The sequence below is a fragment of the Gordionus sp. m RMFG-2023 genome, chromosome 1, assembly GCF_954871325.1.
Source record: "Gordionus sp. m RMFG-2023 chromosome 1, tfGorSpeb1-WG-v2, whole genome shotgun sequence".
NCBI lineage: Eukaryota > Metazoa > Nematomorpha > Gordioida > Chordodea > Parachordodidae > Gordionus > Gordionus sp. m RMFG-2023.
The window spans coordinates 61966205-61989055 of NC_088775.1; the positions used below are offsets into that span (position 1 = coordinate 61966205).

General features: G+C 27.6%; 1 protein-coding gene across 5 annotated transcripts in view; it reads right to left on the bottom strand.

Annotated features, from left to right (window-relative positions):
• The window catches only part of LOC135930975 (arf-GAP with coiled-coil, ANK repeat and PH domain-containing protein 1-like), an 89460-nt gene that overhangs the window by 20967 nt on the left and 45642 nt on the right, over positions 1-22851 (bottom strand). For all 5 annotated transcript variants that reach the window (XM_065467795.1, XM_065467794.1, XM_065467798.1 and 2 more), the window contains 5 exons: positions 15481-15555; positions 13095-13480; positions 11575-11656; positions 5170-5417; positions 1069-1188 (listed from right to left, as the gene is read on the bottom strand). In XM_065467795.1, coding sequence (XP_065323867.1) covers positions 1069-1188; positions 5170-5417; positions 11575-11656; positions 13095-13480; positions 15481-15555 — 911 coding nt within the window. The remainder of the gene's footprint in view (positions 1-1068; positions 1189-5169; positions 5418-11574; positions 11657-13094; positions 13481-15480; positions 15556-22851) is intronic.

Sequence of the window (22851 nt, forward strand, 5' to 3'; positions counted from 1 at the left end):
GTTTTTTACATTAAAATTTTCCAGTTTAGAAGCTGATATTTTTTACAAATTAATTTTTTATATATTTCAAGTCTCAAAGACAAATATTTTTTAAATATGAAGGTTCTCAGGATTTACCTCATGGAAATAGCCCTGGTTTCACTTACACTTTGTTTAAAGAGCGGTTATCCACTTGTAATAAAAAACCCAAAATTTTATAAGATGGGATCCTATGCCAAATATTAATCAACAATAGTGAAACTATTCACGTATCATATATATATTGATCAAAAAATACTTAAACTGACAGTTCTCAGTGAAAAGTGTTCACCCCAACAAAATTTGAGATGTTTGAAAGAGATATTGATTCAAATATCCAACATGTGATATGTTTTGGTTCGTATGAGAGGAAAAAGTCTAAACAGGTGTTTTGCTAAAGAAATTATATATATTTTTCTCCAAACATAGAGACATTTATCTACAGAGCCCATTGACTTGACAAATGTATGGTTTTCGCTAGGGGATTTTATATTTTAACGAGAAATGGTGCCATGTCATACATTAAAATCGACAAAATTTTTCATCAGGCAATGGTTTGGCTTTACTGTGCATCTGCCCAGATTTTAATTCAATAAAAATGTCTGAGCTATTAAAAAAATATATATGCAAATATAGATCTAAAAATAGATGCGATTTGATGAATAGAGTCAAGTACCTTGAAGGAAACCTTTTAAAAAAAGTGTAAAATCTTTATTTGAACTGCCTAAAAAAAATAAGCATGTCATTAGCTTTAAAGAAATAACCAGATATTAGAGCGGAAACTTTAAAAAAATAACCAGATACTAGAGCTGAAATGATGACTATTTTGATTTCTCGAAAGTTAATGGCATTCATTTTGATTTGAATACTACCTTTTTGATGCATCATATCATATTATTTTAGATAATATTAATAAAAATTAAAATAATTTATTATACCATATAAATATTAAAAAATTGAAGTAATGTGGATTTTTTTTAGTCCGGCGTTCTAATATGATTTAAGGTAGTATATGTATGTTGATTAAATTGGGATTTAGTCTATATAAACCTATGAATTCCTGAACATTCAATGCAGAGGGTAATTCCAATGTTAATACTAGCCCATTCTGGATTCGAGGCATCGCAGTCACAGCATTTAGAGTTACCAGGTAAATTTAATATATCCTGTCTAAAAAAGTTTAACAAAAATGAACAGTACAAAAATTTGTTATAAATTATGGAGGTTATCAAGATATTTTCCCGGTAAAACATTATTTATAATAATAAAAGGTATCTGGATTATCTTATTCATAAGGGGTGGGCTAATTTATTTTGTTACTATCTTGGCAGCTAAAACATTATATCACCATATAAAAGAGCCTTGCACAGACCTGCCCGAGCCCTATCTTAGATAACTCAGATATTTTCTCAAACTCGGTCGGGCTGAACTAAGATATAGGTAAAATTTCCACCTTCATTAAAAAATTGTACCATTCAATCAAATATTATTTTCATTTGGATCAGAAAATTGTTAATTGGATATGTTGGACAAAATTATTTCTGGCCTGGACCTGAAGAGTACCTGTTTTATTATTATAATTTAAACATTTCTAATTATCAAGAATTTACTTTATAAAAATGATCGATAAAAAAAATTTTGTTTCAATTATTCAAAGTATTCTAGAAGGTTTAAATGAATCAATAAAAATTTGTGCAATATTATTTCATTTTAGAAATTAAAGTGCGAAATTAAGAAAAGCGTATCACGACATTTCGGCCCATTTTATTTTAAATGTTTATAAAAAAACTTAGTAAGCAGTATATTTTTTTTAGTTTATTAATTTTACTATTAAAAAACTAATTTAAAACAAAGGTCATAAAAAACAATTAACGATTAAAAAAATATAGAGCATATATATATAAATTAAAAATATGTGTATGTTAAAATAATTTTAGAAAGAACACCTGATGGGCTGGTAATTCATTTAAAATTTGTTGTATTTCTTTCTACTACATTAGAATAGGTATTGTCTAAAGAGGTCTTAATTGTAGTGAAACCACTAATTGGAGAACCAAAACGAGTAAATTCCTAGTTGGTGAGAGAAAATTCAGACTATGACATGTTAAAGAAACCTTTAATGAACATAAGATTATTAATAATGTCCGGAATTGTCTTTGTTAAAGAGATGCCACCGTGAAGGAATCATCTAAATACCAGACGTAGTTGATAACTTGTATCGAATGTATTAATGTTTAACATCAAGGCAAAATAATGGTACTCAATGGGTCATCTTGTTATATCAAGAAAGAGTAATTTTGGCATAGAATTTTAAATATGTGGGCTCGGAGTAGGTATGAAAAATGAATCTGGTATATTCTGGATAGTTATTGCAGAAAATGGGAATAAACTAGATGAATTTACTATCCAATCCTCCCTTAGCCTAAAAAAATTGATATGCACGATGGATTTTAAAGGTTAATGATGCTTACTACCTTAAGGTACTACCTATCAAATTTGAATTTTATTTATTTTTCATTTGGATAGGCACTACCAAATATATTTATAATATATATTTGAAAAATCGTGATTTATGGAAAGCCTCTATGGCCTAGTAGGCAAGAGCTTGGCTTACTGATCCCATGGTCCTGGGTTCGAATCCCGGGAATGGTCATGTTTTTATATTTAATCTACTTGGTGGTTCCATTCTTGGGGGGATAATATATAGGAGGCCGGACTCGACCACGTAATTCCGTAATAATATATTAAATAATGGGTTATATTACATTTTAATAAATTTTGGTCGGTATTTAGCAAATTAGGTTGGTATTTAGAATATTTCCATACATTTACTAGGGGGTAAGCATCATTAACCGATTTTAAACATATAATTATTTTTCCATATATCCATTTTTTATACCGAACCGTTATAAAGAAATATAAGCGAACCGAAGCATCATTAACCTTTTAAACACATAATTATTTTTCCATATATCCATTTTTTGTACCGAACCGTTATAAAGGAAATATAAGCGAACCGAATTGATATAAATATTTTAAACAGGTTCATAATGGTTTTAAAAAATAATGAATTATATTAACCTAAATTTTATAATTTTCCTTGGGGACAATTTAAATTCGTGATTTTCAATTAAAAAATTTTTAAACAATTAAATCGCTTATCTTCATATCAATCAGTAGCAAGTTTATTGTTTTTACTTTATATACTCAATTTAATAGATATTAGGCAAATTCCTAATTAATTTGATAAGAAATAATCTTAAAACAGTTATCAAACAAAACTATTTTTAGTTAAATAACAAGTTTATTTTTATATATATTAATGATTAATATGTTTTTATAATAATACTTGCTTTTAATTTAAGTATAATTCCAATATTCTCTAAGATCTGTTTTTTTAATCTTAAAATAATAAAAAATCTTTCAATAAATCTTCATTTTAAATAAGTTAACTAAAACTGCATTAAATTATTTTTATTATTTTCATTAAATTATATGATTATTTTTTTTCAAAAATAAAAAAAATCAAATCTATAAAAACAGGAAAATTTTAAATCGGAAGAAACCGAACCCTATACTTAACGGTTCGAAACCCTGGTTTATAATATTGTTTCCTAGCCCTAATTTCCAAATAATATTGGCAGATTATATTTAGATAATTGTATTATTGAAAAATTTACATTAAAATATTCATTTTCCACAAGGATTGTAGTAATAATATAAAAGAAATTAACAAAAAAACAACTTTGCTTCCCTCCCCCAATGCTTTTAGCATATATGAGATGCTTAGGGCTAGGTATTAATGTTACCGAAGATATTGGAATAGAATTTTAAATTGGGTTATAGATTTCCAATAACGGATATTTAGATATTAGTATTATTATTTATATAGTTTATATTTTACATGGCATTGACCTCACTATCAGACTATTTTTCAAGTTAAATAACGTGTAATTATTTTAAAAAAAGTTGCACTCCTGCTCAATATTTACGTTATTATGTGAGAGAATTGTTGCCCTAAAGCTATGGAACAAGTAAAATGCGAGATATGTTTCGTCTGAAACTAATTTATATAAAAATTAGTGGATAAACATTCATTCCAATCAGATAAAAAAGATAAACTGAAAGAGGAACAAAAATTACTTATTATTTTCTGATATCTTCACCGGTAGATAGTTCTAGACTTTTGAAAAAATAAATTTAAATCTTTCTTAAATACTTCCACTTATAGCCAAAAAAATATTGTGCCCCGGCTATAAGCATACCCAGTAAGAGTGTTTTTTCAGTCGCTGTTTACTTTAAATTCAGGAAATTCTTAATTATGCGCTCAAATTCAAACAAAATAATTTTTACATGTTAAATATAAAAATTGTTAAATTTCTAATATTTTTATATTAATAAATTTTATTTGGAAAAAGTTATTTCAAATAAATTATTATTTTAGTTTTTATGCAAAAAATTAATAAAAATAAATTTTCAAGGTAAGAAATTTCGGTGCGCTGCCATCGATATAAACGGCTGTTTTTTAACAAAATGCCTCCGCTGCCCATATATTCATCGGTGCCCAAGTCTAATATGCTATATATGGGATGGCTAAAAATATTAATTCATTGATAAATATTGATTAGTTGCATCAAACTCTGGAATGATTCTTATAAACACTACTTAAGTATTGAATGCTTAAGTTATTTTTTACTCATAACCCTGAGTCCAACACCACTAACCTTGATTGTCCTTAAACTTGATTCACCGCTTATTTTTTATTTATTTTATTATTTAATCAAAATTACATTTTTTAGAGGTCGCGCGCTAAATTTTTTTTGTACCAAAGTCACTCTGCCGAAATGTGGTATAATTAGAAAAAGGGGTGTTAAAGTTTGAATTATTATTTTTTAACATAACTTATTAAAACTTTATCTTGTAAATATGAATCATTCTATTCTATTTTATATCATCTTTAAATAATTTGTTGATTTCTAAAATATCATAAAATCGCTATAAAAAAGGAATAGATAGAACAATATTTAAATCAATTAAAAGATTTATGATCCATCCTTATTTTTTTGCCCAGATTTAAAAGGAAGGCAATATTGAGATATAAATTTCAAATTCATCAACTAATTTATTTGGAATAATCCATAATTATATTACATAGTATAAATTCGATCCCGTTCTAATATCGAATTTCGCGAATCGTAAATGGCACCAACATCGATATCGAAAGTATCTGCTTGCCAAAGGCCAGAGTTTTCCACGTTGAAACGATCCTTTTTTCCGGGGTAATATTCAAGGGATTCGTTCGAAAATTGCTGGTTATTTTTAATCTCAGAAGCATCTAAGCTAGAAGCAGAAGGCCCTATTTTCGATGAATCAGAACCTTCGACATGGTATTGCTCGTTCTAAAAATGCATGCAAAATATAGAATTAACTTAAATGTACAGTTAATATTATATTATTTTAATGAAATCAAAGGTCACTGAATGAAAAGTTAACAGGAAAAGAAAAGTGTTAAAAAACAGTTTTGTTTGCAATCCATTTTATTTTATAAAAAGTAATTTTATTCGCTCATTATAAGATTTTAAAAAATGACACAAAATTAAGGGCGATGAAAGAAACCCATAATGTTATTAAGGGATAAATAAAATTCATAACATAATTTAATATTTATGATTTTAACTTTTAAATAAAATTTTATATTCTTAAATTTAAATATGTTTTTGGGATAAAAGGAGGATGCGAAATAAAATCACATACAGTACGAATTTACCTACAAGATCTTCCTCCCAATAGTGTAATTGTCAAATTGGATTTCAAAAATGCTTTTAACAGCTTTGTTTCATAATCATTTTTTAAAATGTTTCTATAAAAAATTCCCCGATTACTCTAAATTTTAAAAAAGTGTTAAGACATTATAACTCCCTCTTATTCAGCACAAATATAAAAGACTTCAATGAAGGCATTCAACAGGGAAACCACTTGAAGCTCTCTTATTCAGTCTTGGTACTCATGACCTCACTCATGATCTTAAATCTAAATTTCATTTAAATATTTGGTACCTTGACGATGGAACAATTTGTGGTTCTTTTTCTAAAGTATTCGAAGTTTTGAACTTTCTTAAACCCAATTCAAAAAACATAGGTCTAATCCTAAACAAAACGAAGACAGAAATTTGTTTTCTTATAATAAAGTAGTTTTATCTGGTTACAAAACCATTGAATTTATTAACACTTTATCAAACATCATTTGAAGAATCTCTAGTCAAAATATTTGACAACATATTCAGCTTGGACTAAATATCCTTCCATCAGATAAGAGTCTCTATTTAATTTGCAAATAAGAAGTTCGGATAAATAAAATAAATATAAATGTTCAAACTTTAAATACAATTGCATCGAAATTTCCACAAGTTTTTTTAAAAAAAATTAGGAGAAATTAAACTCCAACAAGCAGTTAACCACATACAAAAACGCATTACCGATAACTTTACCAGCAAGAAGAGTTCATTTCCGCGTCGAAACCATTGAAGCTGAGTTGGACAGACTTTTAGAAATTGAAAAGGTAGATCCAACAACAGTTCCAATCACCTAAGCCAACAGTTATCATCTTAAATAAATCTGGTGCCGTGCGGATATGCGGAGATTTTCGTTTAACAATAACAAATATTTAGCGATAGATAACGATTTAGTACCAACTTTCGTCGACCTGACAAATAGGATGGCAGGTTATAAAATATTTCGACAATAGATTTAAGAGATGCATTTTTACAATTCGGAGCTAGTACAGAATTAGGGACCTTTTAGTGATTTCGACTCATGTTGGTTATTTACCTAAGAATCCCTTTTGGGATGACTAGCGCTCCAATAATATTTCAACGCTTTATGCAAAACCTATTAAAAGGAATTCCTATTGTTAGTGTATTTTTAGAAGACGTAATAATTGCGGGCGAGAATAATTGATCATATAGTTAATCTATAAGAAGTATTAGGAAGATTTAATAAGGCTGGACTAGCAACGACGTCCGATGAAATTAAAATTGGAGAAAAGTCAGTTACTTATTTGGGTCAAGTTATTGACGAATTCGGAATTCACCGCACAGAAGATAAGATTACAAACATAAGAAATTGTAAAACACCGTCAAATGTTAAAGATCGTTTCTATACAAAATTTATATTCTATTTGTGCGCCTTTACACCTACTAATGAGTAAAAATGTTAGTTGGTTTTGGTCAGCTCAAGAATATAAAATATTTAATAAACTTAAAATATATAATCAAAAGATGATACAATAATTCCTCTTTCAGCCGATATTTCTGTAGTGATTTCTTTTGACGCTTCCGAAGATGGTCTAGGAGCTGTTATTGCACACCTATTTCTTAATGGCCAGAAGAAACCGATTTCTTAAGCATCGAAGACACTTTGGGCGGCTGAAAAGAATTATGCCACCATTGATGGTTAGGCTTCGGCGATCATGTTCGCCAGAGAAGTTTGATCAAAATATTTATGGAAGACATTTATTTTGGTAACGGATCATAAACCTTTAAAAATATATCTTAGATAAAAGAGACTTAAATAAAATAACAAATAACCGTTTAATATGGTGGACGACGAAGCTATTAAATGATTATAAAATAATTCATAGACCTGGTATTCAAAACAAATGTGCCGACGCTCTGTCCTGTTTGGGGGTAGGGAGAACAAAAACCAATGAAGTTATGAAAAAAATCGAAGATGAAATCAGAGAATTAAAAATTAATTTAATAGAAGATTTATCTTTCACTCGCAGCAAAGGAGCAATGATACCAATCTAAAAGAGATTATTAAATTAATTAAAAATCATTGGTATATTGATAATTAATAATTATTCGTAGATTTTAAAAAAATTTATTATAATTAAAGATAATATTTCGTTTGAAAAAGGATTATTATTTTATAATGATAGGGTTATTATCCCTGATAATCTAAAGAAGGAGGTTTTTAATGTTATTCATCAAGGACATCCTAAGATAGTTGAAATCATGATGTAGACAATATGTTTTTTGATCAAATCTTGATCGTGATGTTTATGATTTCGTTAAATGCTGCAAGAGTTGTCAGGAAGGAAGACCGGGAGCCAGAGAAGTGTCATTATACAATAGGAACATTCTTACCCGACCTTGGGAAGAATACATATAGATTTGAGAGGCCCCGTATCTGGAAAATATAGGTTAATTTGCGTAGACGCCTTCACCAAATGGGTTGAAGTTGCAATTTCACCACATATTAATTCGACGAGTGCAATAAATAATCTGCGTAATTATTTCACTAGATTTGGGTTACCTCGTTACATTTTTTCAGATAACAGTACTCAGTTTACTGGATCTGAATTCAAAACGTTTCTTTTTAAAAACAACATAAAACATTTTAGACCGACCCCTTAGCCAAAAATCGAATGGTTTGGCTGCGCTATATAAGCAAGATAAAGACGCGTTTCTATGCTGGAAGGAGATGTGGAACTCCGGACCAGTTGAATTTAGCGAATATTTTAATTACTCGAAATATTTTAAATGCGACTACCGGTAAACCCCTGCCGAAACGATGTTTGGAAGGCCGCTCAGGACGACGTTAGCTTAGTGGAAACTATCAAGTTGCGTCTGAGGGTATTGTAAAAAATAAGCATGCCGACCAACTAAAGGATGCTCATGTACAAGCTAAAGCACCCTTAACAATGACTGAAGTTTTGGACAATGCAGAATATAATGAAAATACAACCTTTAAAATAAAGAGTTTCGAAGCCCCCACTACGTTATCATGACGAATTTAATTTGTAGTAGGGAGAACTGTAATGTATTAACTCTAAATAAATTGTATATTGTTATTTTGGTTTGAGGATACAATTTGATTATCGCAAATGTACTTTCGATATATAAACCAATGACATATATAATACCTAGACTGACGATTCATTCATTAAAATGCATTTTTAAGCGTCGTTAAAAGCAAATCAGCTGGACCCGCCATATTGGTAACACATATAGTAATTATTCTCATGTTAAAAACTACTAATAAATTGATAACTTGCTTCCTTATTATCTCGATTATCCGGTAATTTTTAAAAAAGTTTGCATCAGATATAGGAATAAATTAGGCTCTCGTTTAAAATTTTAATAATGATTAGTGTAACCAAGATGGCGTCTCCAGCTGATTTGCATTGATGTACACTTTTAATGAATGAATCGTCAGTCTAGGTATTATATATGTCATTGATATAAACATAGTATTGTAAAAGGATCTTTTTTTATATTTTTCTCAATTTTAATTTATTTCAATAAACACCACATTTAACAGATACAGCTTTTCCCGATATAATAAATCACAAAATATGTTTTTACCAATAATTTCAAAGACTTACACCATTTTATCCATATCTTCCCTCCTTAAAGACATCCAACTCTTTCAAAATAATGATTAGACGGACATGAATGGTTGAAAGCTTTGCCTAGAAAAAACGGAATCTATAAACTAATGAACAGATATTAGTTACCCTACGTCATAGATTCGAATGCCACATAGTTCAATCTCATAGTTGCCTGAATTGTAACTTACTAGTTAACATTAAGGGTAAGGATAGACATGGATTAAATTGTATTAACTAAGTCAACAGCGCCATTCATCAATAAGCTTTTCAGTCTATTCCCTAAAAAAAGCAGATATCCCTAATATTTTAGAACCTTGCAACCTTCGATGATGGCCTCACAACTATCCTTCTCATCCGGGATTCAACCAATGTTACCACCTTATCAAGAGCAAGCAACACTCACTCAGTGGTGTAGCCAGGATTTTCCAATGGAGGGGGCGGGGTGGGTTTAAAAAAATTTGGAGAGGCTTCGCCCCCAACTCCCATTTTACTCGGCCTTCGGCAGTGTCCCTAAAAAAAATCATATATATATTATTGATTTTAGGTGGTCTTTAAGTTAGCTGAACAAGCCCTAATTCTAAAATATGACAATGTTTTGTACTTTATCAGTACCTGACTTTAACCGGTATAAAGGAAAAAATTATTGGTAACAAGATTTTGGCCAACCTTAAGATTAAAAAGTGACTGAAAGCATTTATTCTGTAAATTTTATCAATGTTTAGAGTCTAATTGTATATTAATTTAATCCGTTTGGTAGACAGTATAAAGAAAAAGGAAAATTGCCAAAATAAATATCGTGCTAAAATTGAAAATATAAAAAATTACATATCTGGAGTACGCTAATATTTAATGCCTGGCTAGTACTTTCGATTAATGATTAATATGAGAACCACAAAAAGAAATAGTTATAAACAAAATGAAAACTATGACATCAAGCTTTAAGCGTAAAGTGAGCCAAGCTTTTTAAACACTAATTTAGAAACTTATACTAAACCATTAAGTAGAGCTTAATTAGTAAATTTTATTTCTGTCTAATAGTTAATTTGCTGAGAATAATTTTTGATAAAAATTAAAAATAGCCAAAATTGGCATCATGCTAGAAGGAAAATTATAATGCATTATTAGTACTCATTTCATTAGTTCGTCGATCAGTTTTTTCAGCTAATAAATAAAAACTAGTAATAAGCGAAATAAAAATTACGGCACGTCTTAGGTTCAATCTTAAATATCGGATTTTAAATGATTCAAAAATCATTTCGTCTGAAAAGATTTTTCTTTCCCCGAAGATATTTTTGAATCTTATGATTCTATGAATTTCATAGATATTATTTTTTCTTTTCAGTTTGTTTAATAAATGAAGTAATTTTAATCTCATTAAACAAGATAAAACGAAGATACTAGAAGCACAAAAAGCAATTAAAAAATTAAGTAAACGAAATATCTAAAATAAGTTTTACTCTTATTATCATTAAAAAATATCCTATCATCTTTTAAACTATGAGACTTAATGTGAGGTAGCTTTAATACTTTTATATTTAATAGCGGCATAAAAAGATGGTCAAATTGTGGCATATCTGTGCTTAACATTTGTTGAAATAAGAATAAATTATTGATTGTTTCTTCATAATGAAATTGACAAACTAGAGAAGTTTTTTGCAAGATAATTCAAAATTTATTTAAAAAAATATTAAAAAATCAAATACTGAACAAATTATTATTTATAAATTAAAAACATAAAAATAGTTGTTTTTTATATTTTAGGCATTTATATTATCAATTTGATAAATTAATAAAATTTTTATTTTTTTATGGGAAGGGGGGAGGGGGGAAGGGCGTTCTGTCTACGCACTGTCTCGCTCAAGCCAAAATAAAAAAGATAAGCAAATACAAAACATTGGAGAACTTTATTTTTACTCCAATAGCCATATGCATGGACATTGGACATTTTGCCTCTAACACCTTCCTTTTTTAAATATTAGGGGAAAAAATAAATATGCAAATGTGACAACTTTACAGAGAGAATCAAATAGTCTCCTTAGATTTTTGATTAATTGGAAAATGGCTTATTTCAAATACGATGGATAAAAAAAATTATAGATGCTTAGCAAATCCATATAAAGTTATCTGAGTTGTTATAATATAATAATTATGAATATATTATACGTAGGCACTGCTAATTCCAGATTGAAGAGCGCTTATCCAAAATTGGCAGAGGGATTCTGAATCGGCTTGCAATATATGACTCCTTGGGTATTATTATTTTTGTATATAAATGTATTTATTTAAGTCTACTTATCTCGCATATTATGAATTTAGTGAGAGAGGATTTTAAGAAACATATTGAATGAATGAAATTTTGAGGGTAGTAAAATTGGGCTGGAAGATCAGTGGAATTTATGAATGAATTAAGTTAAAAAAAACACTAAATAGTTTGAAAAGGATATTGATTACATTAAAAAATTCATTAAAATTTTTTAATTTATTTAAATTATAATAACTAAAAAACAAAATCTTAGAGAGGAATATAGGAGAAATAAAATAAATGAAGATTACATGTTTGATGGTTCAAATAAAATGGAAATTTTTAATTGACTTTAAATAAGAATATATATTAGTTAGCCGAGTTGGAAAGTACCGCGAATTCTTGTATCTAATATATAAGATTTTTGTATCTTGCGCTCTATTCTTCTTGAAATTTTTATAGATATCTAAGATACTATTTTATTTTCAAAAGAATCTTGTATCTGACAAATAATACAGATACTTTTATATTTGTGTTTAAAAAATTAAATATTTACTTTTGATGATTTTTCATTCTTGAGTTAACTTTGTTGTTTTTCTTTCCTATCTTTATGTTTCAACTAATATTAATATATTTAGGCATACAAACCTTACTATTGTATATTAAATAATTCAATTTTGTGACTATGTCCATGTTTATATTAATTATTGTAGAAAATAATCATCATATCTTATTTTAAAGGGTGGAATTTATATCGTGAATATTTTGTCCTTTCACAATAATTGGTATAAAATAAATAATATTTGTAATGTCTGTCTATTGTATTTTCAAAAATTTATTTTATAGTGATGTCTCTAGTTGTTAAATATTTATATAAAATATCGTAAGAATATATTATTATAGTCGTCGAAATATCGTGTTTGCTAATGTTTCCGAAAATTTTAAAAAAAAATGAAAAATTTTTGGATAGTTGGGGAAATAAATCATAGTGATGAAATTTATTAGGAATTTATCTTTCAACTCGTTGAAACAAACAACATATACATGGTATTTCTCTATATACATCTGCTGATTGATTACAAATCTCTCCATTTCATCTATTATTGTTGGGAGTTGGGTTGAAAAGCGATGATATTGATTCTTTGTTAACCAATGGATTATCTTGACTTCCTTATTTATTAACTTTATAATACTTGGCAGAAAGAATAGATAAATTTTTTATAAAGAATCTTTATCTATCTAGATTCATTTTTAAGGACCTGACCAACGTCAGTTAACAAATAATTTGAAACTTTTTAATAAATTAAATTACTTGAAGAAAAAAAAACAATAAGAATAGCTAAAATAATTAGTTTATGGTTTCTATTGTTTTTTTCCAGTTTTTCTTTTCTTCTCCTTTCCTTCCCCCCTAAAAATGTCTTGAATGAATAAACTATATAACTTGAGAGGCGATATAACTTCAAAACAAAAACGTCTATCCACGAGGTCGGTCGCGGGCTTGACCGAACAAAGTCTTAAATCCGGTTCCATTACCTTGTAGCTCGATTGATGCCAATTAGAATTCTCGATCTCGTTATTCCTTCCGCCCGTTTTATCGTAATCATTGCTTTCACTATTAGAATTGCCATGAGAAAAATGGTTAGGGGTAACAGTAGATTGGGGATGATTTTCCGTTCGCCTGCAATAAACAAGCTGGTTATCTTTGATGAGGAACCAGCGTCGGTTCCAAGATTTAAATTTCCCGGTAGTGCGCTTGAAAAGGTACCCACAGACTATGCCGATATAGGTAATAGCGGTGTTGATATTTGAGGAGTTGAGAGAAAGTTCCTAATCAATGAATACAACAATCAAAATTAATGGTAAAAAGAATGAAAGAAGGAAGGATAATGAAAGAATCTTCAGAAAAAAAGGTTAAAGTGAATATTAAATTTTTTAAACAAAAATATAAAAAATAATGATATGATTTTGAAAAGGTTTAATATAATCAATGTGCCATTAGTGCCATGCCTATGGTAGTGTTGGCCAGCCATGAATTGAAGTCCTTGGTTGCATTTGCTACATTTTTCCACCCATGTCTCTATATCTTGTTTATATTAGGCAATCACAGGTATTACCTTGTTAGCATTTTCATTTTTACCATCACCGTATGTTATATCTAACACGCTATTTCGGTATTCTTGTGGTAACATTTTTGTTTTCCGCAATAGACAACCTCTGTTTTAATTTTCTCCCTTTTTTCTTTTAGACTGGGCTATAGCGAGTTTATTAAACTGCCCTTTTTCGATTTCGTTCGCATTTTCAATCGTTTGTATTAAATCGAGATTTTCATATTTTGAAATTTTATTTCCTTGCATTGGCAATCGAGATGTTACATTCTGTCTGCTATTTTGATTTTGATCCTATTTCATTTTCATACCTCTAATAGGACGGCAAAGCCCATTCTGCAATTTGGCAGTGGATGTTGTGGGTACATCTTTCCTCGGCTGAAATAAACTTATCGGTAGCTTGCGATTTGTTAATAACGTGAACTTTTACTTATATATAAATTCTATGAATTTGGTATTTCAAAATATGATGGCGAGGGCTTTTCTCCCTATTTGACTATAATCTCATTTAACATTCCTAACGCAAATGCAATCGGTCTCTTCTTCTTTGTCCCATGTTCATCTACAATTTACTGCCTTTTCTAATAATTTGTATCATGGTTTAGCCATGTATGGAAAAATTTGAAATGAATTTTGATGAGTACGTTGCCAAACCTAAAAAAAACTGTAATTGGTTTACGTTTGTGGGATATGGTGCTTGTATAGAGGATAGTAAAAATAATGATATAAATATTATTGATTAAAATTTTTTGCATTCATATCAGATTTCACAGTGTTTAAAGAGTTCCATCTTTAAAAAACACTCTTCATAAAATACAATACTTCTCTCTATCCAATATTGTTCTCCAGTTTAGAGATTATTTAGTCCAGCAAAGAATATTTTTGGTGAAAAAAGATGTTCGTTCCTAGATGCAAACTTTAAGAAATTGTTCAAAAAGCTACAAAATTTATCAATTAAAATTATATAATATTTTATTATAAAAATCTTTATTATGTGTTATTATATTTCAAATTTTAATAAAGATTTTATTTACAATTATAGAAAAAATATATAATTGGGGCTGCAATATTTTATAGGGAAATTTTTTCGACATAATTAAGGTAGCTACTAAAATAGACATGCTAAAGTAGGTAGTCAGTACCGCCGCTACTATTTTAGAGTCGTAGATATAGCATGTTACTTTTGAAAAGTAGCGTTAATTAATTGATTCATACCCTATACCTTTTATTTTTCACATGTAAGTTGTTAACAAAGAATGATTTAGTTTCTATCCAATCTAGTTCATTTATTATATTTATCCTAGCTTATGTATCCAATTCCATCTATAATAATTTATTTCACATCTACCCAAAATTCTGAATTATAACTTTTGTTGCATGATCTAAAAAAATTAATTGTCTCTTTCCTACATAAACGAGCAATGTGGCCGATTCTGCTGCACTTGAAACATGTTGCATTCTTGAATCGGCAATTTTCTATTTTTAAACTTCCGTCATAGAAATGGCATGGATTCGTTTTTTTTGTAAAATTTTTCATTTATTAATGTTATAATTTGTTTTTTTGTTTATTATTATAATTATAAACTTTTTAAATTAGATTTATATTATCATATTTATATTCTTTTTAAATATAAAAATTATTGTCAAATTTAAAGAAATGTTTATGTCAAATTTAAATCAAACATCATATTGTGAATAGGATAATATTTAAAATGAAAAAACCTTTTCCTTGACGAGGCAATGCCTTTCTTCCATGAGCTTAATAGAGTCGATCAAACGTTTTTGAGCGGTTTTAGCCTTTTATTAGTTTAGTGTAATAAAAAAAATTGAGCTATAAAATATGAACAGTGACCCAGAGACCAGAATAAAAATTTTTGTTCCATTTTAGAACCCGTTTCTTTATAGTCTTTTAACCCTTTCATGCACAGAAATTTATGACTAAAAAATCCAATTCTGCAAGATAATTTTTTTATTTAAAATAATGAAAATGTATAGCAAAAATCTCATATAATTTTGTTATAATTTTATTTTTAAAAATAAAAAATATTTCATAATATATTAAAAAAATTAAAGTGGGACATTTGCTATACCACTGTCCATATAAACATATTTATGATTTATTATTCATGATATGGTTTAAAACAATTTAGACTTTATGAAAGATATAACGCCTCATCACAAAGAGCATATCTGAACGATGTTCATCGATAACTGTTGAACAATGAGAATATCTTTTCCTTTGCTCTGATCACATTTGCATAACCAATAGGGGGGAAGGGGAAATCCCCCATGGCAAATTTGATTGTTTTCATAAATATCATTTTAAGTTAATTTTGTAAAAATCGGTTCACCTAACCCCAGTCTCCCCTACTACGTTTAGCTATTTTACCTGAGCATGCTATTGATGCGCTCAATCGGTGTAAAGAAACCTTGACTCAAATTACTAATATTTTGAAGTTGTTTTATATTCTACCATGTTTGCCTATTATAACATGTACGAATGAAAGGACTTTCCAACTTAAGAAGGTTGATATTTATGAAGTAGGGGAGACTGGGGTTAGGTGAACCGATTTTTACAAAATTATTTATAGCTCCTGGGTTTTTTTAGATAATATAAAAAGCAATATATGATTAGATACCTAAAACTATACTCTATAAAGGTGCCTTATAAAAAAATTCTAGAATATAATCATTTTTTTGAAATTTTATTTTTTGTAAAAGTCGTAAATTTGCCCAACAAGCCCCAATAGCGGGGTGAGGCAAACCACTTCAAGGGGCTTCCTAAACCAATGGTTTTTTTAGGCCATAATAAATTGAAATATATTTTTATTTATTAATAATGATACATATACTATAATTTTATTCTTTTATTGTTAAAAATATCATAATACATATAAATTGAAGCTTATTATATATAAAAATTGAAACTTAATTTTGGTTAATTTAATACACATTTTGGACATATAAAAAATTTATCAAAATTAGGACATGTACCATGTGCCCATTCGTGGCACATTCTGCACTGGTACCACTCTTCACCATTATGATGTTTGATATATTCCAGCTTACAACAAACACAAATATCTTTGTGAATAATTTTTTTCACTATTTTTCTCTTGTTAATATTTTCTTTTTCCATTATTTTCTTTTCTTTCTCAATTAATTTCTTTTTATAAGGAGATGATGTAAATATCTAAGCTCTCCTTTTAACTCTCTTGACTCTTTCCTTTTTGGGATGAGGCAAGGATATTGATAAATTGCACGATGGTCCAGGAATATTATCTAAATGAACATAAGACGTAGATGGAGTATCATTACATATATCTAAGTTTCTGTTAGTATTTAAAATATCTTTTAATACCAAAGATACTGAGCTTGATTCTAATAATGGGTTTTTTGGAAGTTCACATATAGAATCTCCATAAACTGAGGCTACATAATCTTCTTTATTGAATATATCTGTATTCAGTGGATATATTCCACAATATTGAGAGGTGATGCTGCTAAAGGCAAGACATCCTTAATAACTGATGGAATATCATAAATTGTAAATAATTTATGAAGTGCATTATTGTAATATTTTTTGAGAGGCCCAAAAACAGACCGATCAAGATGCTGTAATTTATGGGTGCAATGGGTGGCAAAGATAATAGAATTATTCCCGTATCTATACAAAATTTGACAGCTGAATAGGAGTGGTGTGATATATGATTGTCAAGGATTAATAAAACTTTGGACTTTGGAGTACACCGAGTGTGTTTAGAAAAGTGCTTCAAAAAAATAATAAAATCCTCCTCTTGCATACATCCAGAACCATTTGATACCCCTATAGAGCCAGATGGACCATCTCTAACAAAATAGTCATAATATTTTTTTCTGGGAAAAAGAAACATTGTAGGAATTGTATGACCAATTGCATTTACAGTAAGCGCTAATGTTATTAAGGTACTCCTTTCTGCGGAAGTAATAGATACTACCTGTTTTTGACCCTTTTGTGCAATAATCTCGGATGGGGTTTGAACTGTGGTAAGTCCAGTTTCATCCATGTTGTAAATTGCCATACATTCTAATTTATGTTCATCTAATATTCCTAAATATTAAATGTAAACATTTATTTAACAAATCATTTAATAAACTTTTATATAAATAAAAAAAGTATAGAACATTTTCTTCATTAATCCAGTTGCCCTAGCCATACTTGTAGCTTCAGGGGATCTTAAGGAGAGAGTAGGATTTCTTGACATAAATCCTAAATACCAGTCATGGCCAGCCATTGAATTGTCCTTCCAAGATTTAGGAAATTTTTTCTTCATAGCTATAATATATAATTAATTAAACACACTAAAATTACACGAATGATTTCTTTATCAATACTTTCCACACAAAATAAAATCTTCAAAATGTCATATCTATAAAATTAATTAAAACTGCGTTTTCGTAATTTTTTTATTCAAAACTTAATTATTTATTAATATCCTTTTCCTATGTTATATAAAAAAAACATCACGTGATTATAATTGACGTGTTATAATATAAGATATGTATTTATAAACTATGATTATATCTAATTATCCTGAAGATAGGACAGATATCTCTGATAACTCTACTATTAGATCATCTTTCATCGTTTTAAAGTTATCTGGTATTTTATTCATTAGTGTCTGGGGGCATAAAATTGTTGTACCAGGGGGATAGAGTTTTAATCATCATGGTAAATGATGGATTATCAACTAAGGACATTGGCTGAACTGTATTAATTATAAAATCAACAATAATTTTATCAGCCAATTTCTGAGAAATATTGTCATTTGGATTATTAATTAATTTGGTTTGAATTGAATTAGTCTTTTTGGATGTAGAGTCGCCTATACCAAAATTATTTTCCATTTCCTTAAAACTCATGAACAGTCTTATAAAATAAATATTATTAGAATGTAAAAATGACAATTTACCTTTAGGTGTTTCTTGAGGTTATAGCTACTGGATTGATTTGGGAAAATATTTTTTTTTACATTTTAAACAAATAAATTTGAAACCAGTTTTGGTTATATATTTATTTAAAAAAATTTTCAAATCTAGGGAATGGGGAATTTGTATTATAGCTATTAAAAACATTTTCTTCCCTTGGTATCTTCCATTTCATTAATATCATTGTCTGAATCACTTTCAACGATTTGGATATCCATAGGCCATGACATTTTAAATTATTAACACGTGATTTAGGTTTATAATACAAATGAAAATATAAATTACAAATTGAAATTATATTTTAATTTTAAATTTTTTTTTTTTAAATTAAATAATAAATAATATAATTATAATTAATTATGATATTATATTTAAATTTTTATGTTTATACTTACCTTCATTATATTTTTTAAAAGTAGTGCTTAGCTACTTTCAAAAAAAGTAGCGCGCTAAAAAATTAAATTATTACAAAAAAAGTAGCCGCTATTAGCTATAGCTACCAAAAAAGTTAGGGCGCTAATTAGCGGTCTACTTTAACAACTCTGCATTTTTGATAATTCTTTTTAGGAATGATATTTAATTTTCACTAAATTTTTGGCAGATAATTTTTTTATATTAGAATTTTTTACATATCAAATTATTTAATTACAATTGCTAAATTAAATTAATCGTTTGGTTATAATCAGTGTTGTTAAACGCTAATTTTAAAAGTAGCGCGCTATACTTTTTACGCGATTTTGATTTTTTTTTAAAATATTTTTTACATAACTTTATTTCCACAAATAAAATATTGGTATAAAAACATGACTATAATTTGTTACATATATATATATATATATAATTTATTTAATATTGCACTTTAATAATAATAACATTTCGGTACTGTCATCCTCAAGTCTAGAGCGACGATCAGAAAATATAAGCTTTGCCATACTAAATAATCGTTCAGCACTAGCACTTGAGGGCAACGCAGTATTAAATTTAATAAACACACTTTTTATATGAAAAAAATCATCAAAGATATTTAAATGAGTATTTTTAGATTTAAAAAAAGCATCTAGAGGTTCAATAATATTATTATTTTAAAAAAATCATCTATGGAAGGCCGCGGTTTCCATCTTTCTATAGTATTATATCGTGGTTAGGCATGACATTTTTTAACGTTACCATCAGCCTAGCAAGTTGCCCTTTAGATTCAGTCAAATTAATATATGGCCAATTTAACTTGAAACTAGGATGAACGATAGCAGCTATTACATTATCATCATCATACAGATTTGGAAATCTAATTTATATAAAGCGATTGTATTAATTATAAAATAAGAAGAATACCTTTTTAATTTTCAAAATTTAAATTTATCTGAGATTTAGATTCATTTATAAAAAAATATTAAAATAGCATTAAATTATGGTAAATAAAGATTTTAAAAATATAATTATTATACACAAGGTAATTATTAATATATTAATTTTGAATTTTATATTAATATTAATATTATATATTATTATAGATTGTGTTGTAAATTAAGCCAATTTAAATTATGGCTAATCAAGCAATAAATATATAATTGTGTAATAGAAAATAAAAATAAGTTTTGACCTTTTCTCAATGCCTTTTAGCATAGACTCTGTGGTTGGCAAAATTTTCTTGCATTGAAACCGATATCCAGTAGTAATTTTTTCTTCAAGATTAAAGTATTTTTTGAATTTTGGGAAAGGATAATCTATATTTTTCTCATTTTTCAAAGAAATTTCGCTATCTTCAACAATCTCACACATTTTTAATAACTAGATTTATAATGCTAACTAGATTTATAATGTATATTTTTAAATATAAATTAAATTTCAAAATTAAATTAAATAAAAGGATTATAATTTTAGATTTAATAAAAAATATATTTTAATAATTTTTAGATGTATTTATTATGTAAAATTAAAAAAATTAGTAGCGAGCTACCGCTATCGCTATTTTCTAAAAAAAGTAGCCAGCTAAAACTACCGCTACTGAAAAAAGTAGCGTGCTATTTTAACAATGCTAGTTATAATATACCTTTTTAAAATTAAATAAGTTTGAACTGTAATACTTAACGATATGTAAATTAATAAAATATAATAATTTTTAAATTCTTATTTTTAAAATTTTATTGTCTGCAATTGAGAAATAAAAATTAAGTGAAAATTAAAAATAATTACAAAAGGAATTTATCAAAATGAGGAGAATTTTTTTTTTAGAATAGATCAGAAAAATAAAGATTAAAAATGACTTAAAGAGATTGAAAAGGTTAGAAATGTATGTAAAAGATTACAATATAAGGAGAAAGAATCATAAAAAGTCAACATAAATCTTATGTTTGATGAAAAAAAAGTAAAGAATTGTTTAAAAAAATGGAGCAGAGAGGTAAAGAAAAATAAAGGAAGATTTATAAATTATTTTTAAAAAGATAAAAGAATTATCAAAAATGAGAAGAAAAATAAATTGAGAAAAGATAGTAAGAAAAATAAAGTAAAGAAATCGCAAAAAGTTAGAAATAAAATAAGAAGGAATAATAAAAATTTTAAAAAAATTGCGAAGAAAAAAAATAAAAATAACGATTTTCCTTTTTTGAATGGGAATTTTCATTTTTTGATCGGACCTTTTTCTTTTATAATTGAAACCCTTCCTTTTTTAATTGGGACTTTTCCTTTTTTGAATAGGAAACCCTATACTTTGGTTCCTCAATGCGAATCTTCTGATTTCGATAAACTTTACAAAGTCCGACCTTGTATCACTTTGAAAAACTTTAGAAGGGCTGGTATGCTATCAAAAGTGATTGTGGACAGTTTATCAGCAGAGCTCAACCATCCAACACCATCTAATAAAAAGAAAGTGCAGGAGATATGCTGCTTTACATTTACCTATAAGATCAGAGCAGTGGCGTATCCAGGATTTTCTTATGGGGGGGGGGGGGGGGGTAATTTATTTGGGGCTTCGCCCCAAACCTCTTTTACCTGGCCTTCGGCCAGCTTTTCACTGGCCTTCGGCCTGGTCTTATGTTTTAGCTATTCTAATAAATTATTCATAATTTAATAATAATTATATTTCTATTTTTAACTATTATTTACCAATTCATGCTTATGGATATTACAAGCCTATTTTTTATTATTTTAAGTTAGGTATATTATATTTAATAAAGTTTTTTTAAATGTAAAGTTGAAATAAAGTTTAATGTCATTTTTTTTATAAAATTTGCTTTAAAAACTAGCTTAAATTCTCATAGAATATATTTTTTTTATTGAAAATACCAATAGTAGTGTGTATAAAATATTGGCTAGAAAATAATTTAAAAAACAAGTTTTTTTTAAACTTCTTATCAAATACAATATTATACAAAAATTTTTATTAAATACTATAATTATAATGTGATTTTTTTTTACCAATTCATCAAGAATTTCGTTTGTCGTGGGAACCAAATATCTGTGGATATTCAACAGAGCTAACCCATTTAACCGAGATTCGGAAGTAATAGGGGAGACTGGGGTTAGGTAATCCGTGGGGCTTGACTAACCATTTAATATTATTTTAAAATTATAAAAACTAGAAGGTTAAAATTTTATCCTAATATAGATTTTATTAGTTTACATCTATAGACAAAAAATCTTTTGAAATGATTTATTATTAAAAATTTTATTTAAGAAATAAAATTTTGATGAAATTTTCTAAAGATTTTTACATGACAGAATTTTAATTTTTATTAAAATTAATATTCATTTATATATAAATTAAATTTTATAGCAAAGTTTAAACATTCTTCTATAATTTGGGAAAGTTTTATGAATATTTATTATGTCTATATAGTATTTCAATCATGATTAGTAAATTTAGAGCTAGCGGGGCTTGCTAAACCATACATGTCAATCCATTTCAATAATTTTTTTTAGCAATTATTACATTATTCGATATGGTGCGAAAATATAAATCCAAAAAAATTAATATAGGAGAATCATTTAATATTGATAATTATTTAGAAGTATATAAAAATTTAATGAATTAATATTATAATTGTAATTAGGCTATTAGGGTATATGAAAATTGTAAATCAACAAGGAAGACTAGCCAACTTACAGGTAAATTTATCTACATTATCT